This window comes from Falco biarmicus, chromosome 13 (assembly GCF_023638135.1).
Source record: "Falco biarmicus isolate bFalBia1 chromosome 13, bFalBia1.pri, whole genome shotgun sequence".
Taxonomy (NCBI): domain Eukaryota; kingdom Metazoa; phylum Chordata; class Aves; order Falconiformes; family Falconidae; genus Falco; species Falco biarmicus.
The window spans coordinates 24,370,464-24,393,500 of record NC_079300.1 but is presented as its reverse complement, the minus strand read 5'-3'; the positions used below and the strand labels follow the sequence as shown (position 1 = coordinate 24,393,500).

The 23,037-nt window shown below is 40.1% G+C and overlaps 1 protein-coding gene across 2 annotated transcripts in view; it reads right to left on the bottom strand.

The window, feature by feature from the left end:
• The window catches only part of LOC130158311 (glypican-5-like), a 391,572-nt gene that overhangs the window by 87,409 nt on the left and 281,126 nt on the right, over positions 1–23,037 (bottom strand). For both annotated transcript variants that reach the window (XM_056358960.1, XM_056358961.1), the window contains one exon: positions 13,726–13,876. In XM_056358960.1, coding sequence (XP_056214935.1) covers positions 13,726–13,876 — 151 coding nt within the window. The remainder of the gene's footprint in view (positions 1–13,725; positions 13,877–23,037) is intronic.

Below are 23,037 nucleotides of genomic sequence, written 5' to 3'. Positions count from 1 at the left end.
TCTATAATAGTCTGCTGCTTTTTAAAAATTACATTATTATGCTAGTCTGTATGATACAGAAGTCTGTCTAAAAAGAACGCATACAGAAGTAAGGGATTGTGTTTGATGATACAAAATAAAAAGTTATGACAGATTACATCGCAGTCATCAACATCAGCACAACATAAAGGATTTGAAATCAATGATTTGATTTTTAACAAGATGCAGAGAGTTTGTACACGGTTAGCCAGAAGTATTGTACTTTACATAAATGCTTTATAAATGGTGACACAGTAATTACAGTACTGGGAAATGGCTACTATCTATCCGCTCTGCATTTTACAGACTAAATAGAAATTTCATGCATATTGAATACACTTGTGTTAGCTCAATTCATTTTTTCAATATTATTTTATAAGGTAAGAACAATATAAATTCTAAATTGCTATTCAAATGTTACATCTATTGTATCATGAGTTACATTTTTAATAGAATGCAACTTTACTTGAAGTGTACATAATGTTTGCATAATCTGTGGAAGAAAATTGTCACTCTAGGAATTTATAATTTGCTTATTTCTTATAAAACCTTCTTTTGATGTATTCTGCAAATTGATAGGGTTTCCCTGTATTTATACTAATGTAAAGATATTTTCTCTGGTTGCGTATTCGCTCCTTTGAGTAGACTTTATAGTTTGCAATATATTTTCATATAGTTTGCAAAAATAAGTTTATGATTTATATGCAGTTTAAAAATTCATTTCAAATCTTCTTTGATACAACACACTTCCAATTTTGGTTGTGACACAGATTATGCAAATTTGCTTGACAAAGAGTATGCAAACTGATTTTAAAGTAGGAAGTTCAGCTGCCAGTACCTAGGCTTCTGCATTAAATCAAAAGGACTGTGTTTTTTTAGTCTCATGGATGGACATTGATTTCTTGGGCTTTTTTGGATTAATGGGGAGACTCCCACTGGGCATTTCCTGGCGATGCATCTGGATGTGATACTGAGCCACTGTTGTCCCCATTAGTGTCATGCATCTTTTTCATTTACTGACAAGCTGTCAAGGATCCATTGAGATGTCACAGGACCTTGGAATATGATTAAAGTGGTGGTTTTTTTTTTTTTTTTGATTAAGCTCTTTCCAGTTCATGATATCCATGTGGAGTTTGTGTCAACTGAGTCAAAGCCTTAAAACAGTCTGGAGACAGTCAGTACTTTCCTACCCTGGGCAGGACTGCACATCCAGCAGATTCGCTGGTAACAGGAGATATTCATGCTCAGATGCTGTTTCAGAAGAATCTCACATGCTGCTAACAGTGCAGGAATCCCCTCTAAGCACTAAAGGACCTGAGCAGGAAACACTGTTCTATGAAAACTCCACATACCTAAGCCCACGGGATCCGGAGGCCACAGGGAACTACGTAGCCCTGTAAGTGTTCTGGGTGTGTGTGTGCATATATGTGTGTGCTTGAGAGAGCGGGAGGGAGAGAGCTCTTCCACGTACAACTACTGAATCTGTAGATGCGATGACTGGACATCAATAGGGGAGATTCTTGAAAAGCTGCCTGGTTTGCTTACAGGGCAATGCTACACACATCCTTGTCTGATGGGAAAAATACATAAATATGCGATAGTGCCAATCGAAGAATTGCTCTGCAACTGCAAGAGAAGCCTCCAAATATGAACTGAATGTGATTCTAAGGCTCATGACTAGTAGCTTCTGTCAATGTTCAGGGTTTTTCCTCTGCTTTGGAAAAGCAAAACCCAAGCAGCACCTCACCTGGATTCATGCTTCGGTCCCTAACTTGGAGGGCTGCAGTGACAGCCACAAGGACACTGGTGATCCCGCATGGACGATGCTCGGGGAGGAGCCATGGCAGGCAGTAGCACCGCTGCCTCTAAACCAAACAGATTCCGCTAGGACAACCAAATGGAAATGTATTAAACTTCCAATGAACATGAGTAGTCTCTTTCAAAAATAATAATTTTTTAAAATGTGTGAACATAATGTGAATATTTCAATTCTCGGGACTATTCTGCAAGTACTTTTTACGATGAGTGATAAAACGTTCCAGCTTGGCTACAACTGGACTAAACTGTTGTAATGGGATTCTGTACTTTAATTTGAAATGGGACTACATCCCAGTTTTGACAGCATGCTTTATTATCAATAGCCGATTTTGAAATGCTGCCATGACCTCTGTAAACTGCATAAATCAGGATATGAGAAAAAGGCAGTGTCACTGTTCTTTAACCTGAAACAATGTCATTTTCTGTGTTTTGGCACTGACCAGGCTCATCATTGCAGTTCATACTGAGCCATAATTTTGCAGACAGCCTCTTGGGCATAAGCATCACTACTGCTGGGTACCATCCTGTGCAGCATGGATGGAAGAATTTAACCCTTCATTTGCTGGCTCAAACTGTTATCTCATTAAGTCAAAGGCAAAATTCCCAGTGATGATTATTGGGTCAGAATGAGGCCAGACTCACCCATCTTGTTTTTTCTGGCTTTTATTCCTTTACCTGCATTCTATAATACAATGCCTTTACATCAAGAAGAGCTTTCTGGCTGAAAATTATCAGGCTTACTAGATGGCTTTAAAAACCTATCCATTTTTTTGCAGGTGGCAAAATATTCTAGCTTGGATATATATTTTCCCTTTTGTATTAAAAACCTACAAAAATACCCCCTCAAATTCATGTTCTTCCAATTGCATATGTTACTGAATGTTTCTGTTTTGGAAAATGATACCTTTTCAATACAAAACTAAGTTTGTGCCTTTTATAGGATGAAAACGGCATTTCCCCCATCAGCTCTAATGTTTCCATTGTGTAAGAGATTTATCCTGATAACAGTTTCGCCCTGGGCACTCTGCCTCCCCCAGCACGTTCAGGTTAGTGCAAATGTTCTTTGTGCTGGCTTTAGTTCTAACAGCATACTGCACGTGCTGCAGCAGTATACATATTTAAGCAAGCTGTTGCTTTACAAGCACATGTTCAAAAGATTTTATCTAATCAAATTTTAAATAGGAAATTACTTGTCTGACTTCACATCAAAAAGCTATTCCTTTCCCTACTGCTCCAGATTGGATTATTAGGACTTCACTACTAAATGGTCAGCAGCGTGTCTGAGTCACCAGTCTTAATTTTGGACTATAAACATCAGATGATGAATTATTACTTGGCAGTTTCAATACTGAAATGGCAAATTCTCTTTAATCTCTTTAATTTGAGATGAACAGCAAACAGTTTTGAAAGCTGAGAATTTCTGAGGTTCTCTGTCCAAATAATGGCTAAGCTTTGGCCATGCACAATGGGGAATTTCACTCCCTTCATCAGTTGTTTTCAATGTACCGACTTTCTGGCGATTCAAAGGGTTTTCCACGGCCCATACTGATCTAGTCCTGCTTCTCTCTGTGAATTAACTGCTGTGGACAACAATTTGCTGGTCAATGGCTTAATGCTGTGACTTTGATAACGTTTAACGATTTTTACAATTAATTTGAATAAAGTTTGAAAGAGTAGTTATTTCCCTCATATGATACCTGAATCGTGCCTGTTATACATTCATGCTTCATCTGGACTTCAGATAAGAATTATGATCTGCACAGTGCCAGAAATCATACGATCTGCTTATTCAAAAGCAGGTATTTGCTCACTAGAATATACAGTTATTGCTTTCACCTCCTCCAAAATGCCAGTTATGTTTCTTCTAAACACCACCAGACAACTGGGTCTCCTCCTTCCCTGGGGAATGTTGCTACCCAGGTAGGTCATTTGTGCAAGGTAGGTTTGCTTGTGCAAACCTTATCTAGATCAAGAATGAGCATTCGGCCAGAAAGCATTAAAATAGGAAACGGACTTAAATCTCTCTGAAATGAAGACTAATTTGCAAATGTGACAGAAGTGTTTATTTAGAAGATGAACAAATTCAAATATGATACAAGATACCTCAATAGATTAAAAAAAAAAAAAATTCTCTTAGTTTCAAAATATCATCTTGTCATATTCAAAGTTTGGTTGGTTCCTTATGGTATTTAATTTCAGACGTAATTCAAATATGGCTTGACAAACTATTAGACATTGACAGCAGAACAAGCACAATGGGGAGGGGCTGAGAGACTGATTAAGGACGACAGCCTAAAGAATGTTAGAAAATCTGTCTCAATCCCAAAAGACAGGAAGACAAGGATGGGAAACATTTCCTGATTGTGATATTCAGGAACCTGAACTAGGAATAGAGATGTAATTTGGAAAAAAAAAAAAAAAAAAAAAGCTTCTGATATGTGAGGGGTAATTAATTGAGGCAAACAGAGGAAACCAGACTGAAACCAGTGTTAGAAGTAGTGCTGTAGGATTCTGTATCCAGCCGACTTTTCCACCACTGACAACTATGACAAAGACCCTCAGCAATCCATAATTTAGAGACTTCACCCTGTTTGTACAGATCCAGGCTCCACACCCCAGGACGTCATACAGAAACAAATGGGTTTCTAACATCACTGTTCTGCAAGTTGTATCCAGTCCCTGGGTTTGGGGCTGGCACATGTCTATAGTCTCCTTGAACCTCGCAACACCCTAAAATGCCCCTGAAAGATGTCAACTGTCCTGTTCATCCTGGGAAGTGTTAAATTGCAGGAAAATATTACTTAATTGTTTTCAGGATCGAAGGACGGAAACAAACACTCTTAAAATCCAGTAGACAGGAGGCACCGTGGAATGAACCTGATGCAAAATCACCTGCTGAGGAATAACGTGCCTCATCTTTGAACTCTTCAAGAACGGCATTTAACTATGTGCAAAATCATCAGCTGCTTTATTTTGAGTACCTTGATCTCAAGGCAGCCAGATCTAGCCCTATAAATTCACGATCCTGTTGATATGTCATACTTCAGCCTGTAATTCTGTTCTTGTAGTAAATTGCGTATGGAGTACAGAGCATTTGTACCGTGCTCTCTGTTACTGTAAAACTAAACTGCGCTTTCTTTCAGGGTATTGTTTTGATCCTAAATTTCTCAGCTGAGACATTCTGATGGCCTATCTGTTGGCTTCAGGCACAACAGCATTCTTCTAAAGAGTACTATTATACCTTAAGATGGACAATCAAGGAATAGAAAACCTCAAAATGCATAACTGGTGTAACCAAGGCATTTTCTCCCTACAAGCAAAGACCAAAACACCTCCAAGAAACAGTGCTTGAAGAGAGGGAGGGAGGGAGGGAAAAAAACCCAAAGCAATTCTTTTCCTTTAAAGAACAGCAGCCGCTTAGGCTTTCCTCATGAATCATAAAACAAGGGAAGGTGGCAGCAGGGAGAAACAGAAAGTGTATTTTCATGTTAGTGACTTTCGGTTCTATTTCCATTGCCAAACAGCTGTGCTATCTGCCTTTCACCTCTTGTATGCAATGAGAGATGACAGAGGGTTTCTTAAAGCCTTTAAGGTTGCAGTAATTCATAACCTTACCTTAATTAACCTGGGATAATTTACCTGTGGGACAAACAAGGTCCTAGGTTTGGTTTTACTATCCTCCTTCCTTAGAGAAATGTGTGGGGCTTTTTCCACCAGATATCTCCCCAGGCAGACACGTTGCTTCTCACAGCTAAAGCTCTGGATATTACTAAAATCCTAAAACAAAGTACCAGGGCAAATGCTTCAAACCTGTGTGGGGTTTAAGTGGCACAGCAATTCACTGTATTTAATTCCTCCCTCTCCTCCTGCTTTCTCTGGTGCACAGGCAAGGGCTGGAGAGGAGGAGGAAAGACACGACACGCCGAGCGGGCACTAACATCACTGTCACTTAGCTGTGACCGGGGAAGTGTTCCCTTGTGTGGCATGAAGACTAACTTGCAGGTGAACGTTTTCCTTAGACTTGCAGGATTGTTTCGATAACTTACAGCGTAATGGCATTAGCATTTTAAACCGAGCTTCCTTTAAGTTATACGAGTTATCTATTTCGAAGTAATTTGAAGAACCTTTCATTGTTAACTCCTCTTAATTAATTTTGGCTTTATGGCGTTTTGGGGGCAAATTGCCTTAGCCTTCACATTCATCCTATCACCACTTGGCATGACCGAGATATTACAGCTCTTAAGTGAATTTCTTGTCAGAAGGATCTAAATCACACAGCTCATGAGAGTTACTCAAGGAGGATCAGTTTTACTCTCCATTTAGCTTGGCCTCTAAACTCTGGGTGCCAGCCTGATGCTTGCAAATGACTTTCACTGAAGTATGTGTTACGAGTGGGGGGGTCAAAGTATCTACCTGCAGACTGCTTTTGGCTTGAAGAAAACTGTATGTTCTGCTTCATGTGTTTAGTATGGCAATTTTTCATGGAAACTGGTCTTTCGCATAGTTTTAGCCATCACATACCAAGTTGCCTCTTTTTATTCATGCTCTTTCTGGTCTGAGTATGTTGTTCCGCTTTGGGACCATTCAGCTTTGTGATATTTTTGGTTAAAAGAAGTCCATTTTAGTAAAACAGATGAGAAATGCTGGTGAGCGGGAATTCATTGGAAAATGAGACCAGTGAGTTTTCAGTTTAGGGCTGTTTTCAAAACACATCTCAGAAATACATGTACACATCGAGTTGCCCCTGTGGAAAGCAACTAGATAAAATACTGCTGACCAAGTTAGTAAAAATAGTTCTGCTGTAATAAGCGCATTCAAAGGACACAGATTACAGGTAATGTTTTTAATAGAAAGTTGGTAAAAACACACATTACCCTTCAGTGATCTACAATGTGCCTTCTGATGACTGCTTGCACAGAATTACTGCAAACAGTTAAGCCTCAAATGTCTTTATCTTGATCTCTCCAATGTTTAATTTCCCCTTATGGAACAGCGCATTGGAAGGCTTCATAGCCTAAGCAACTAAAGTAATTTTACCTTTTAATTCTGTCTAAATGGTGCTAAAATGATCAAAAATTTGCTATAATTTACTTTTCTCTAGTGAAATGATAAAATTACATTTTCCCAATTACCTTTTTACCTCTTTGAAGGTACCCATGATAGTACCGAAGCTTCTGAGAGAGCCACAGCACTGGCACTCGGTCTGTTATTCGTGTAGCCAGCGTTCTGCTTAGCATTAGGAGAAAGTCCTACAGGAGACGTGCTCACCTTGTCATGCAAAAAGTCATTTATACAACTTGGCAAACTCCCGTCTTACACGGATGCAAGCAGGAGGGCTGATGGTACTGGGAACTCTCTCACCTCAGGTCTAAGAGTGAAAAATGGAAGAAACTGAAATCCTTTCCTTTACATCTCAAAGTGTCATGTGAATGCTGAGGTTGAGGAAGGATTAGGAATGATTCTACTCTTCTTCTCATATGCATTTCAGTTTCAATTATACTGTGCAACGAAGGACAGGAAAATGACACATAATACCTTTTCCCTGTGTCAGTAGATTATAAAATAGATTTAATCAGGGATAGAAAGGCGGGGAAATTTTTCCTCACCCCAGCCCCTGTGCTCTCTCTTCCTATCCCCTTCTCAGAAGCCCCCTCACAGCTGCTTTTGGATCCTATCTGCACAGAACAGCTGTAGGAGATGTCACTGTCACCCAGAGGAACACTTGGCAAAGCGTACCGATAAGACCACAGCGTGGCAACACCACGCGTCCAACGGAACTCATCTCAGCACCACAGCCTACCAGGTTCAGTGAGCATTAATCAAAATCTGTACTTTTCAGCCTGTTTGTTTATGTTTCTCTGGCTTTTCTTTGCTCCCGTGTCTCTTCCCAAACTATCTCTACAAGAGAAGCCAAAGCCAGAAATTTGCAGCTGTGGAACTACCTCCTGCTTCCCCCCAGAGGTGCTGAAGGCCCTCTGGCAGGGTTTGCTTGTGCTCATCTCTACCTAGAACCACCAAATGACAAACATAAAGCTTTGAAACCACTGAGTTTTCTCAAAAATCAACTTATATAAGGGCTTACATTGTTACTCTGCCATTTCGTGGATAAAATCAGGAGTTTACGCTAGGCCATAAGGGAATTTATAGGCTCTCTAAAAACAAAGCTGGAGACAAAATGTCTTGTGTCACAAAGAATGTAGGAAAATGGCTATGTGAGGCAGTGGGATGGGGACGAGGCATGATGGAGAGGTTTCTCTAGGCAGGAAGATGGAAGACACTGAAAATGCAGTATTTCTGTGAGCTAGGATCATCTGTGAGGGAAGTGAAGACGTGTGGCGATGAGAAGTTGATGAGCATGGCTGACTGCCAGCAGATACTATAATCTCAGAATATTGATGTTTTGTGCTAATAATTACAAAATCAGCAGCTGTACAATTATATATTTGGATAAATACAAGTGCAAGTGCATCCTGTAACATAGTGAATGGAAATGAAGTATGATTAAAATGACAGCTCATACAGTAATATTGATGCCTAGAAAAGACAGACAAGCTGCGAGAATGATAACATAATAAAGGATAAAAGAATCTTGATATTCAAAATGAAAAAAACTGATAATGAAAACATTCATGAGCAGTGAGAAAAATACATTAACTTTCCATAGCTGTTGAAAAGCAGATACAGATCAGGCAGAAGACATTAAAAAAGAAGAAAATTTACTGGTCTGCACTTACAAAGGCATGCTGGGGCAAAACCATATCCTTCTCACATGCCCTGAAGAAGAAATCTACAACCAGGATAATCTCTTCTGATATTCTGTCTACAGCAGAAAGATACACTGAAGCTTTGGAGTGTCTAAACAGCCAGGAAGAAAGTCAAGGGTTGGAATCGTGTCATCTGAATGTGCTAACAAAGTAAATTTGTTATAGGTTCCCACTCGGGCACTGAAATGTGACAATAAGCAGGATATTTGACCGAGAGAGATGTCTGAAATCAGAAAGTTCTTATTAAAGGGAGGCAGTTTCATGAAAGCATTAGGAAGGAGTACAGAAGAAAACCATTATTTGGATTAGATAAGCATTTGGCAAAAATCACAGCAATAAAGCACATTTGACACATAGTCATGTTCAAAGTCTGGCTGGGATGTCATAGGATGTGTTTGTTTATTGAATGCCTGCACTGACAGATAGGATTTTAAAGTGGTGTTTAAAATCTGCTGTGCCTAAGGGTCCACGCTGGTCAGGTGCTTCTTGCTATTCTGTGGAAACCCACTGCTTTTGGGATGGGGACAAAGCAGAAGCCCATCTCTGCGTGGAGCAGGCGGCCAGCCAGGGGAAAGGTAAGATCCATGTCTCCGTTTCCCAATGATCTAAATTTTCAAGGCATGTCAGAAGGCACAGGGTTAACAATGCCCCAGCCGAGGGCTGAGTATTTTGGCCCATATATAGATCGTACCCATGGAGAGGTGAATCTGGTGCAAAGCCTGCAGCTCACACACACCACACATTTTGGCTTTGCCTGTTATGTGCAGCGGGGGAAGGCCCAAGGGTAGGCTAAACCATATGTTTCCCTTAACCGGTGCTGTTTGTCAGCTTTGCCAGCAACAGGACAGCTGTAGTCCAGCACGATCCACCTTCCCAGCGAGTTTGCACAATAGTGTATCAGGCTCCTCTAGAAGAAGCTTGGCTTAATTTCTGTCTTACAATGGTTACGTGAAACGTACAGCTTCAGATGAAGTACGGTGATACCTGCTAGTGAGCAAGCCCTGGAATCCAGCTGTCCTTCCCGTCTGCAGACAGGCGTGCAGACGGACCTGAGACCTGAGGTGCAGCACAAGCTTTCTTCAGCGTAATGCTCCTCAACTTCCACAAAGCCTAGAGCTCTACATGAGTAACTTTGAGCTTGCACCAAACTCGGGTCCCTCCCTGGAGGCAAAACTTTTCCTCTACACTTTGTTTAATGGCTAATCACCTGATTATTTCCCTGAATACAGATCTAATGTTGGCTGTCACTGCTTGGGTGAGGCCTCATCGCAACATACAGCTATGCACCTGGGAACGGGAAATCCCCTGCACTTAATTCCTTCTCACTTTTCACTGAGCAGACTGAAACATCTTTCCTTTCCTCTCAACAGCACCGAGGCAAGACACAATGTGAATCTGTTGGTCTGTCTTTTCACAAACGGCAGGATGCTACTCCCTCTCCCAGTAAATCTTCCTGTGGCTCGATCCTGCAGGGCACTGAGCAACCACCATTCTTTGCATCGCCACCACCGCCCCCCCCCCCCCCCCGCCTCCAGCAAGGGTGTAAGAATAAGCACTTACACCAGCAGACTCATCTTATGATCGAAGTTCATGCAAGACTCTGCTTATGCGAGCACGCAGCACTAAGCGATGCTCAGACCAAGATGCTGCTTTGCCCTTCTGCCTAGAAACCTGCAGGACTGAAGCAGTGAAAATCACAGAGCAACTTCCCCATCCATGCTCAAGATTTATATGGCTTGCTTTCCTCTTCTTAAATCCCTCCTAACAAAGCTTTGTTCGAATATGATTAACAGATGTTGTCATTAAAAACTTGGTACTTGCCAACAAGTAACACATGGGTCTGCTTGAGCAATAGTGCTGTTTCCACAGCTTTCCCCAAGAAGAGATACTTGTGGTAATTGGTAAGGCCTGTGAGAATATGACATTTTAAAGTATGTTCTACCATACATGATTTCCTAAGAGAACGCTGGTTTCCTGAGAATTTGCTTATCTTGTTTGTATGAAATCATTTGGATAAACACACATGATACAGAATAGATGATTAAGGCCATTATCATTACAGGAGTAAGTGCTGATCTTTTTAGAGAACAATGAATTTGGCGAGCAAACACTTATTTGTAACAAAGGTAAACAACAAACCAGCACTAAATAATAGCCACATATCTTAACTGAGGACGTAAAACAAAACAATGAACTGATAGGCAGAAATGATTCTCAAAGGCTAGAAGGTGACAAACAAAAGGACAGGATTTTACTATCCGTTGCACAGTGAGCTGAAATACACAGACAGTGATCCCCAAGCAAAAAAAAAAAAGGGGGGTGGGGGTGGGCAAGGATATGTACAACGGACCTGGCTGGAATATACAGGCAGAGGATCGCTGCTGTGCTTACCTGTGTGGTACACACTGAAATCTAAACCCAAGGAGCCAGGCCCTCTGTTAGCAACTTGGAAAAGGGAACTGGGGAGAAGGCAATGCACCCTGCCTGGGGGGGATCTGTGAACTGTTACGAACAGAAATGTTTTGAAGATGGTAACCTAGATATTGATGAAACTCCTGGCAATTTACTGTTAATGTAAAGGTGTTTGGGTTTGTTTTTTTTTTTCCTGGGAGGTAGAAAGGAATGAGGGTTCAGAAACGATTTAAAAGCAATCTGAGTCTTTTGCAATGCTCTCAACGTATAAATCATAAATGTCATTTTCATATAGGTTTCAATGACAGATGTGGTAAATTTTTACTACATTTTAAATTCAGCAGTTTATTGGTTGACATGGAAATCCTTTCCTCTCTTTTCCATGGACCTGTAGTTAAAAGCATGACTGCTCTGCCAAAAAGTCTCTGTTTTGAAAGGCTTTTATTCCTTTTTTTATTCCTTTTGTTCTACTATATGACTCCTACAACATGCGCTGATGAGGTCGGTGACATTTTATAGCTATCATTTGTGTCTCATCCATACCTGCCGTAGTCAAAGCGAATATTCCAACTGACTCTACTACACTTCAAATCAGGGTTTTATTTGGGATTTAGCTTTAGCTTCAACTCATATCTCAATTCACTGTGTACTTCAAGCAAGCAAGGAATAGTCAATGTTGTCATGTTCTGCTTCTACAAAACCACAGTTAGATATACTTGACAGGTCTTAAGTTTAGGAAATACAGCAAATTTACAAGCTGTACAATTAGAAACACCATCTTACAGACATGCAGCAAGAGGCAATTCAGCTAATCTGATGTTTGTTTATTTCTTTAACATTCTATTAAAGCAAAGAAGCTCTATAATGAGATTACTGCATTTTATCTCTTAATTGTAACCAGATATGCAAAACAGATTTACTGCTAGTGGCTTGCATTCAGTACAATATTTTAAAGCTAATTGTGAAACAGCATTACTATTGTCACATGATGAAATACTTATTCTTACTGTTATGAATCAATACCATTTTCTAAAATTAATTGTAATTACCTTTTTAATTGGATATAAACCCAACTAAATTCTGAAACAGCTAGTTATATAATTCTTTTAAATCCGGGATGATATCAGCACAAAATATTTTAATTAAATAGATTGCAAAAAAAGGCAAAAAAGAGACATTAAAGGAGTTTTCCATTATTAAAGCCAGCTGTAAGTCAAGTCTTGCAAGTATTCCATTTTTAAGTTTTGAACACCTGAAATCTGCCATTGTCCACATAAGCACGCATACACATCCTCCCAAAAGAGTGTATTAATAGTTTAATTGTCCATTGAAGATTAGTTAGCACCTGGCTTTTGCTTGTATTATCCCACAAAGAGAGGAAAGCATACTGATCCCTAGCACCCAAAACATCTAGCAGTCTTTCCATTGCTTATGTTTATAATACAATGACAAAGTTAAGCAAATAGTTTTAAAACAATGGTGTATCAAAGTTCTTCTGGTTCAAAAACATTCATGAGCAGACAGTGAAAATCTCTACTCAATCTGTTAGTTCCAATCACTTAATAATTTCTAAAAATACTGTCCCTGTGTGATAACACCTTGCCTATTCAGCTTGTCACCACCAATAAATTGCAGGTATTTAATAACCTGGTACTTCAAACCAAATCTATCAGTTTGCACACATTTCCAAGTACATGTTTAAGCTTGGTTTTCCTGAACAAATATTTGTGCTAGGAACGACTGAAATCTTGACTACAGACCAACCACAGCTTGTTTGCAAGCCTTACTTGAATATGAGATACCTTTTCCCACTCTCCACTTAGTGGTAAAGGGACAAGGAAGAGGCACTTGTTTATCTCAGTAGAACAAAGCAGCAGTTTAAAATTTACCTGAGTTCCAAACATCATCAGCATTATTTTTCAACGCTCTTATCCCTGTATTTCATACACTTGCACAGCCAAACACAATTACATTTACACACACTATGGTAATTAAAGCAGTTACATTTTGATGAACTGAAATGAATCAGACCTTCCAGATAAGATAAACCAATAATATCAAGGATTTAGAAACATCTTACTTCTTATTGACTTACTATAATAAGGACTTAACTACGTATTATATTGCCAGTATTTTGGTGGAAGTTAAGTTAGATTCTGATGCTGATTCTACATTTGATGACATATTATCCAAGTAGTTTCATGAATAAGTATTGCAGAATGCGTATCTGAGACTATCAAGAAATTTTATTTAACTAGCAGCTCACCACTGGAAAAAAACCCAGTACTTCATGTGTTTTTTCAAGAACACATCCTTCAGTCAACTCTCTCTGGATCACCTTCAGTACCATTATGCAACAAATAAATATTTATGTTAACACTTAGCACAGTCTATAAGGACATTTATTTTCTATTTATTTGAAGAGTCCACATTATCTAGGAAGGCTTTTGCAGTATTTCTGTGATCTAGATTTCATTGCAGATATTACTCTAAATTTAAGTCTTTAATCTGCACGCAAAGTGTTGAATTATATTGGGTTAGTGTCTGTATCATTCTATTTTTACTGCAGCTCTTCACAGATTAAGATTCAAATCCTTCGAATTTAGTAGGATTTTGACAGTAATTCTAGCACTGCAAGTCTTAGCTCTGTCCACCTAATTGTGACATTTATGAATTTCTAAGCTCTGTAGGTGCCTATAAAAACTGTATTTACCTGCTGTGTGAATCCTGTCACCGGATCCTTGACAGCCATCCTCATCATCACAATCCCCGCTTGACTCCATCTCTTCACTTCTTCCACCCCCACTGCCAACATCCCGGGAAGCCCATCTTTCCAGTTTCAGTTTTGCCTTATCAGCATCCAACTAAAATGGAAGAAGCGAAAAACCAACAACAGTCAGAATTTTTACACATTCCTACCTCAGGTGACCAAGCTGGGTTTATAAAAGAACAATCACTTTCTCATTCACTTTCAAGAACAGCTTCTCAGGCTGGAAGTTGTTTCTGGCAATGACATCCCAATATTTTGGAATAACAGACTATACCATCACATTTTCTCCAGCACAGATGACCAGGGACACTTGATATCAAACTTTTAATTGAAAACACCACATCTACCAATACCATCATAGGGAGCTCTGGTCCTGCAGCTTTTTCTCTTGTAAACCATGGTCTGGAGACCACCAGTTAATGACGGTACAACCTGCCAGATGTCTGACTACTTATTTTGGGTTATTTACAATTGAAGACCACAATATAGTTGACAACCTTTGAAGAGCTGCGGTTATTTGCTACTTTTTATTATGGGCTTTGTCATTTGGAAACTTTGGCCTCTGGATATATTTTTAAGATGGTGTCATTTAAGATGCCTTTACCCACTGCAAGTTGTTCATTAGATTTCACCTGAAATATATTTCTTGGTCCAAGTATAGTATAAGATGGACTAAGTATAGTATAAGAAAGCCTTTTCTAAAATAAATCTAAATGCATCATACTAGATCACACTGAACATGCCAACCTATTTACTCCCCAAACTCATCTTTTTGATCTTTAGGTAACTCTTTCTCCTTCTATCACCATGAACAGTTGCCTACTATTAGCGCTATAGGAATAAATAATTTGTCAGTTCATTGGTATTTCCAAAACCTGAAAAACAACATTTAATTTTCAGTGGATCTAAACCCAGCCCATCCCGGGAACAAGAGGACCACTAGCTGGGAAGAAATAGAGTAACGGGCTTAGACTAATACATTCTGCTAAGGGGCATTTGTCAAGGAAGGATGATTCTGGAGAAACCGAACCCGTCCCCTACACCTGAGAGAAGCACCTACTCGTGGAGCCACAAGGCACCTCTCCTGTTGGAGCTGTGCTGGTTTGGTAGAACATGTCACAACCGAGGTGCTCCACGCTCCTCGGTGGCCACCCTTCCCTCAACAGCTCGTATTGGCGGTTGCTTGTGCAAGGGGCAGTTCAGGGCGTTAGGGACAGTTCTGCAGAGAGAAGCCCCGACAGCCCAGCTTTCCCTACAGCCCAGTGACAGGGAAATAGCCTGACTCAGTGGGGTTTTTTGCAACCTGGCTGAGTTGCCCTGGTTACTGCCATGTTACCGTTCCCCCGTATCTCCCATTCCCATTTTGTGAGTGACGACCAAATCACTTTCTGAATCTTGTTGGAAAATTATATTGCAGGGTGCGGGTTTTGCTTTTACGTGAAGGAAAGAGCTGCTCCAGTATTTCTGACCACTTCTTTCACATAACTGAAACTCCATCTACAACACGTATGAATATTGTTTTCAAAGGCAGTGGCTTGTTTGTCTCCTTTTTGGAATATGAAAACCTTTTTTGTGTTACCTCTGCTGTTATGGGATGACAAAGTACGATTAGGACCTGTTATTCTAGTTATGTGGAAATATTTTAACCAAATAGGAAGACTTTGTAATGCTTCTCAAAGCCAGTCAGGTTCTGAATCTATCCAACACCCTTCATCACAAGTATCTCCCTCCCAAAGTACTGCAGATCCATTTCAGGCTTTATGATCTGCTTTACCCCAGAGGACTGTGATTATTCTTGGTACTGAGCAAAATGTATTTTGAAATGTAGCTACTTTGAAGATTCAAACAGATTTCACACTAAAAAGGAGGTGGGCTGGGAGCTGTGGGAGGAACTGGAGCACAGGGCTAATACAACTGTATTAACTGGGTTGAAAGGATGATGACGGATGCAGCAGTTTCTCTGTAGTGGGAAGCTTTGTGTGATAGTCTCCTTCAGATACTGCGAGCTGCCATCCTCCACTCTGGGGCTGACAAATGCTTGGATCAGTGCAGCAGAGATCCTGTTCTACGGAACAGCAGATGCCAACCTCTATATGGCAGAACTCAGGAAATTTTTCACCCTTTCACTGAAAGGATCTGTTTGCTCATTCTGAAGACACAAATAACTTCACACTGCAGTGGGAAGATCAGTAAGTGGGAGAAGAGGGTACGGACTCTAGTGGGGAAGCACATTAAACACTCTAATTGTTACTGCATGACTGTTTTTTATAAACAAGTTGCTTAATGTTGAGCCTCATTATTCACAGGCGTAAAGACTGATGCCATGACAATACAAAACAACATTTTGTTAAACAATTGGAAAAATTTGCCTACGAGGAAGAAAGACAACTCAGTTCTTTCACGGTGTTACTGTGTTTTGACCATATTAGAGAAGACTCATTCACCCTTAGTTATAATCCTGCAGAATGAAAAGAAATGGCTAAGTGGTGAACAGAACAGATGCAAAATTTAATAAAGGCTTTTAATGATTGCTTGCCAGTCAAAGCAGAAATGTTTATTGCCTGTTCAGGTACTCTTTCTTTTCAAAAATTTGATTTCATTCAGCACGCGTGGCTCAATCCTGACCTTTGCTCAAAATAAGTAAATACCTGAACTGAACGTGCACCACCTTCTTGGACAAAGGCTGAGAAACAAGCTCAGCTTTTCAACACGGTGCGCTGCAGCATTTGACAGACTCCTGGGCTTTTAGTGCCTTTGCTACAACAAGAGGTAAGCTGTAGCCCAGATCTGTGTCTCCTGCCCACGTTAAAGAAGGCGTACCCAGCTCTTTCTTGGCTTGCCAGTAGAGAGGGCCGTCAAATTACACAGAACCCTTATATACAAGTTCAACATTACCACTGAAAAGTCAACTCAGGTGCAACCTACTAGTGCTTTTCACCTTGTATACCCTTTCCCAATCTGTTCCAATGAATTTTCCATCTGTGGCCACCATTCACCTACAATGACGGATCAGGGCCTGACTCTGTGCAGTTTACCTATGAACCCAATAGTGTAGGCACTTTAGTGAGGAGCCCCACCCCCACTGTGCAGCCCTGTTGAGAAGGCAATGTCACCACTGCACAGTGACTTCTGACCTAGCAACCTTCTCTCTTCCAAATTTTGAAGGAACACTTCTCCTTTAGCAACGGCCACATGACTTTAGAGAGATCACTGTTTTCGTGTGACGGCAAAGCTTACGCCAGCATTTCTCCATCTCCTTTTTTCATACAATCATAGAAACCTTTCTCAAAAGCCTGAGACTGCACTGAAATAGCACCGACTGCATCAGGATGGACTAGGATGGTGGAGCTTTAGCAGAAGTTCATAGTGAAAGACAGTAACCTTCACTTTTTCTAAGCTCTGCTAGGTCTAGAAGATGGGTGTGGACAGGGAATGCCTGTAATGCTTTGTGGCTAGGGGACTAAGAGGTCTCCAACAGAGGAGCTGGAGGTCATACGAAGGTTCAAGGTGTCTTCAGAGACAGCCATGATCTGTTAAGATTTTGAACAATTCTCCTAGCTGCTGCCACCAGTCACTAGAACTTTCTGCTTCCTCACAGACGGCTCTAGAGAGAATAATAGTCCCTTGCACATATTTAACACTGGAAATCAGAGATTGGAGTCAGTCATGACATTTCCATTAAAACCCACTCTTAAACAAGCCTTATTTTGCTGACTTACACTCTGCCTGCTGATGCGCAATGCCATCCAGCCATCTCTGGCAGCTCTGCATAATAGTTCCAGCCCAGGAGCGCAATGTCTTGATGCCGAGAACTGATGCTTTGGTTAAAAATTGCAATGGATTTCAGGCTGGGCACTGGAGCTTGTACCTTTACCTCCACAAAGCAGAAGGTATCTGCTGCCTAAGACTCCATAAAATACTGGAATCTTAACAGCTTAACAATTAGGTTTTCAAGTACTTGTCACAACTGAAAGACTTTTTTTTTTTTTTTACTCATGAAAAGGTTATATAAATAGATCAGTAAGATTTGTACATCCCAACTGAAAACTGACTCCAAACAGGAATTTTCCCAACTGCAACAGGCTTTGGATCAGCTTTACAAACCTCTAAAGAGTTTTTTGAGAAACTATACCATCTTCCTGTGGGAAAGCTTTAGTATCTCTATCTGATTCAGCTGAAAGGTAAAAATCACGTATTACTATTCAGGTCTGAGTCAGATACAGATGACTATCCTCAGGCATTTGATTTATTCCAGCAAAGTTCCCAACCTTGACTGACATTAAAAAAAAAAGTTCTGCTGACGTATGGCTTTATGGAGAAGAAAGAAGTCGTATGAGAATGGTTGCTCTCTTTCTCCCTTATTACTTGTTGATGTAGCACACACATTCCTGGTCACATAAAAGAGTCCTTCTGACTTCAGAGGCTTCCAGGAGTATGTGACACACAACCCCTGAGCTTTCTATGATAAGCCTAACCCTAATTCTCCCTCTGACCACAGGTGGGTTAGAATAGACATTTATTCTCGTGGTTTTTCATGAAGATATGTTCCAGTTGGATACTTCCACACATTAATTAAATAATAAGTGTTCAGCTCTGTGAGAACTACTCTTTAAGAGTGCCAGTTTTCATGCATTTCATTGATTAGTCTATTTTCTGAGGGGTCGTATATGCATGTATATCAGAGGGGATGACTCCAAGCTGTAGGATAATAAACTCATTTCATCAGAAAATAGGTTTTAAAATTATATTTTGCACCACAGTTTCAGACTTTTCAGATCAGCAAACATAACAACGAAAATCTAAGAGAATGCACTTTTTTGAATAAAACCACTGAAAAGTTGTGTGCTTGGAATATTCAGAGACAAATCCCATACAATAATTGTTTCCTGTGGGATTTGTTAATTAGCTTTCTATATGACAGATTTCAGTGTGAATACTTTTCCTCTCTGAAAAGACAGCTTTGAGGTGAAATCTGACTTCTGTCCACTCATCATGTGAGCAGACATATCACTTGCTGGTGTTTTCACAGGGATCAAAAAATGGCTGATTATATACTGCATTAAGAAATTGTAAGCTAAGCATCTTTCCTCAAGGTATTTACAAGTAGCTGCCTTTCAAAAAGTGCTTTAGTGACATAAATATGATTTGCAAAGACAAAGCATTTTGCCAGCTTATGCACAAATAATGTACAAAGCCTAATCTTGAAAAGAGTCATAAATGACTCAATCCTTCCATTCATTTTGTTCAAAAATAAAAAAATCCTTTCTAAACCATTATTAGGTCAGAAATGACTACAACTGAAAAAGACAATGCATCTTTGTTTTTAGACTATTATATACATTTTTTGTTTAGGGTCTGACATATTGTTTTAGGCATAAAGCTGCATTTTACTGGTGCCTTGTGACTGAGCAGATGTTCTGTCATTTCACAAAACAATAGAACATAACAAATTTTAGACATAACCGCCATATATATGCTTATTCCAAGTGGGTCCTCTCCTTTGAGATAACATTTATGGTTAATTTTCCTCCACATACACTCTTAGCTCCTTTTTTAAAAGCATTTGGCAGTTGCTTTTGCTTCCTCTTTTCAAATTTATCCAGCATTCATATATTACAGCATAAACAAGCAAAATGAACTTATTTGTCTTCAGTTTTGTCAGACATTTTCTTTGGTTTGTTCTTCCTTTGTCTCTATTTCACAGAAATCGAAAAGGGCCCAGTGCATTATCCCCTTCTAGTTTCTTCAGAGAGTAGCACAACTCCAGGAGGTAGTACAACTCAATTCTTTAATCCTTTTTTTAGCTAACAAAACCAGGCATCTAACCTTCTGCAGCAACCGACACCCCCAGGTTTCCTTCTGCTGTAGTTATTCAGATCCTTACAATAACCTTTCCTAACGCATCTTGCCTTACAAGTCACCTTTACAATATTATTCTATTTAACTGAATTAATTATTCTATTTAACTGAACAGCTATACATAATTTATACAACACAGTTAAGGCCTGACAATGGTTTCAGAATTTCATTCACGTCTCTCCTGACTAGACTTCTTCCAGCCAGGGAACTGGACCAATCCTGGTAGATTTGGTTTTTTATGTTCTTCTCTCTAGCCTAAGAACCTTGTGTCTGCTTACACTGATACTGGTGATACTTGGCTATGCCAGTGCTCCTGCTATAGATACATCTGAAGTGAAGGGGGAAGGCTCTCTTCAAGCACATGGAAATGTGTGCCCCCAAAGTGGGGACTGACACCCTCCCTTCCTCCTCTGCCCCAGTGTATCTCCGCTCAAGCTATACACAGCATTTTGGAAGCTCTTTTTCCGTTTTTGATAATCTTTTTTTCCCCAGTTTCTTTTGGTTTGTTCTACCATAAGTTTCTCAGGCTGTCTGGAAGCACTTTCATACCTGGAATGGCCCATGCCCAGAACAACGATGCCAGTTCTGTACCTATGCACACAGCTCTCCTTCTACCTTTGTGACACTGCAGCTCCCCATGGAGCCGTCTTTTGGATAGATTTGGCAAGTTTCTGGTTCTCTTGCAAAGTGATGCAGGACATGCACTTGAATGATAGACGCAACTCTGAGTACTTGAACTCTCAGGCAAATGTTGAGGCAGCTGCCACCCCCTGCCCCAGCCCCACTGCTCCCAGTTCCACAAGCACAGAGGCAAAAGCGCCCAACTGGGGGGGCAGCCCCCACCCCACCTGGCTGTTCCCCACCTCCTCAGGGGGAAAGGGGGTGCCCGGCAGAGCAGGCTCACATGGCAGAACAGGCTCACACGCACCAGCAGCAGGAGGAACAGTGACATAAGTTTCCTTAGGATCACTACACGTTGCAGGGGAAATGACACCCCTGCTTCTAATGTGTTTTACATATTGGGTTTTGTCTTCTGCCTCATTCTACAATTCTTTTGTGCAAAGTATTTTAATTATTTGACCAGCTCTCCTACTGTGTTTCTGAGTATCTTTGTTATGAACTGCGTGTCTTTTGGGAAGCTTAGGATTCACTTTCTGACTATCCATCTTTTTCAAGCCAAATAGCTGATGGAATTGGTGGTTTTATTTGTTTTCGTTTGCTTTTTTCCCATTAAATCATCAAATTACTCCTTTCTGAAACAGCATCTGTATTTGTACGATGGATTTAGCTTCTAATGGTTTCTATGGAAGTGTCTTGCAACCATTCCTTTATTTTCTATATATAACTTTTCCTCCTAATTTTACAGCCCTAACTTTTCCACGCACACTTTCCAATCCTCTGTTCCTGATGCTTTGTATTTGCATAAGTCTGTCTTTACCTGTGATTACTTTTTGTTCTCCTGGTTTATGCAGACTGACTCGTTACCCTCTTCCTCCTATTTTTATTGCCAGGTGACAGACTAGATACTTAGGGATCCACACTTGCATTTATCTTTGAATGCTTTTCATTTCCTCTCTGTGTCCTTCCTCTCATCTGGCTGTTTCTCTCTGCTTTCCTGGATAGTCAACTGCAGATCCACACCCCAGAGTAGAGAAGCTAAAAGCAATTATTTCTTTCTTGGTTGATCACAAGGTAATAGAATTATTTCAGCAGGAATCTAAAATGTTTTTTTAAAATTCACCATGTTATACTGCAGGACTAATGCTTTTATTTTTTATGTTTATGGTTTCTGTTTTTCAACTGCTTATTAAAGGTGAGTGTATTTCTAGAAGAGTGCTAGCACCATAACCACTTTAATATTCACTGAATTCAATTAAAGCTACATATGTTCTCATATTTACTGATCACACTGAGAATAAGCCACAAGAATATGCATCCACAGAATCTTATCACTATTACAAAACCTTCATTACCAGTTCGGGTAAACTGTCACTGAAAAAGTATTAATTTTGAATGATGTCAAGTGAACACAAATAAAAAAATACTTATTCTAGTTAATAATCTGTTTTAACCAAGCACAACAACTGTTTAAAGAGAATCAAAAAAAACCTGATCTGAATTCAGTAATGCAGTTGGGTCAAGGAGGCAAGGAGGCAAGCAGACACCTCTCCTTGATGTCTTGTCTTGGTGTTGGGCTGTAACTTTTTTGTATTATGTGATGCACCAAAGATCTTTCTCATCTGATATCCAGTGTGCCTAACTTAGACATATACCTCGGGTTAGTCCCTGCCACAGGCACGAATTTCACCTTTAGACTGTTAGCTTAGTGTAGTCTTTTCCAAAAATAAAATCTGTTTTTTAAATTGCAGTACATGGAGTCTGAAAATAGAGCATATGGCTAAAAAACCTGTTGTGTTATATTAAGACTTTCTGGATCTTGTTAAAGTAAAAAAAACCCTACAAAAACAGTAAACAACTGTAATAAAAACATAAGGTAAACATTGTAATTATTGGTGAAGAGTGTGCAGGAGTTGCTTACAAAAGATCTTTGACCCTTCAAAATAGTTAATTTTGGGGACTGGCTGTTTGATGCAACAGCTTTGGAGGCACAGGGTTGCTGAGAGTGCCACCAAGGTACTCAGAAGAAAGGTCACCAGTTCTTGGGATGTGGCCCCTTGCAAGAAGAATGTGGGCCTCAACATCTCTGGATACATGGGCATGTCACACATGCACATATCAGATGGATGGATGGTGCTATCACCAGTGGGAGCTGTACTTATTTTTTGTACTAATGACAATAATGCACTAGACCAGAAGGCACGATTCCCTGCAGGGTAAGCGGCCAGGAGACGAACACACCGCGTCTCTGCCACACAGAGATACAGAGGCACGATGCCAGACCTGGCAAGCATTGCCTCCTGTGCTCTCAGCAATGAATCTGTGCTATATTGCTTACGACACTATTGCTCCATACTTCGAAAGGAGGAGTTTATAGCAGGATAACTGTTGCAGAGGCTTAATAAAATGACCAGAAAAAACAAAGTCTTCTCTGAAAGAGCATGGCTTGCTTTTCCTAGCACAAAGACGACTGGGAGAATATGATTATTGTCTATCAGCATATTTAGCCTTCCCCTTAAATATGGAGAGATACCCGAGAATAAAACCAGTGTGGAAATAAAAAGGGGGAAAACACGCTTTTTAACTGTCAGAGTTATGAGTTTTGAGAGCAGCCTCCCAGGAGGAAGATGGGCACAAAAATTCTCAAGCATTTGCAAGACCTGGCTGAATAAATTTGTGAGTAAAGCTGCCTCTGATGTCAATGAGCTATATGTGATATTCCAGGAGGTCTCTTCCGGACTTCCATCCTGGGTCTTTACACTCTGCTAGTTTCTAATA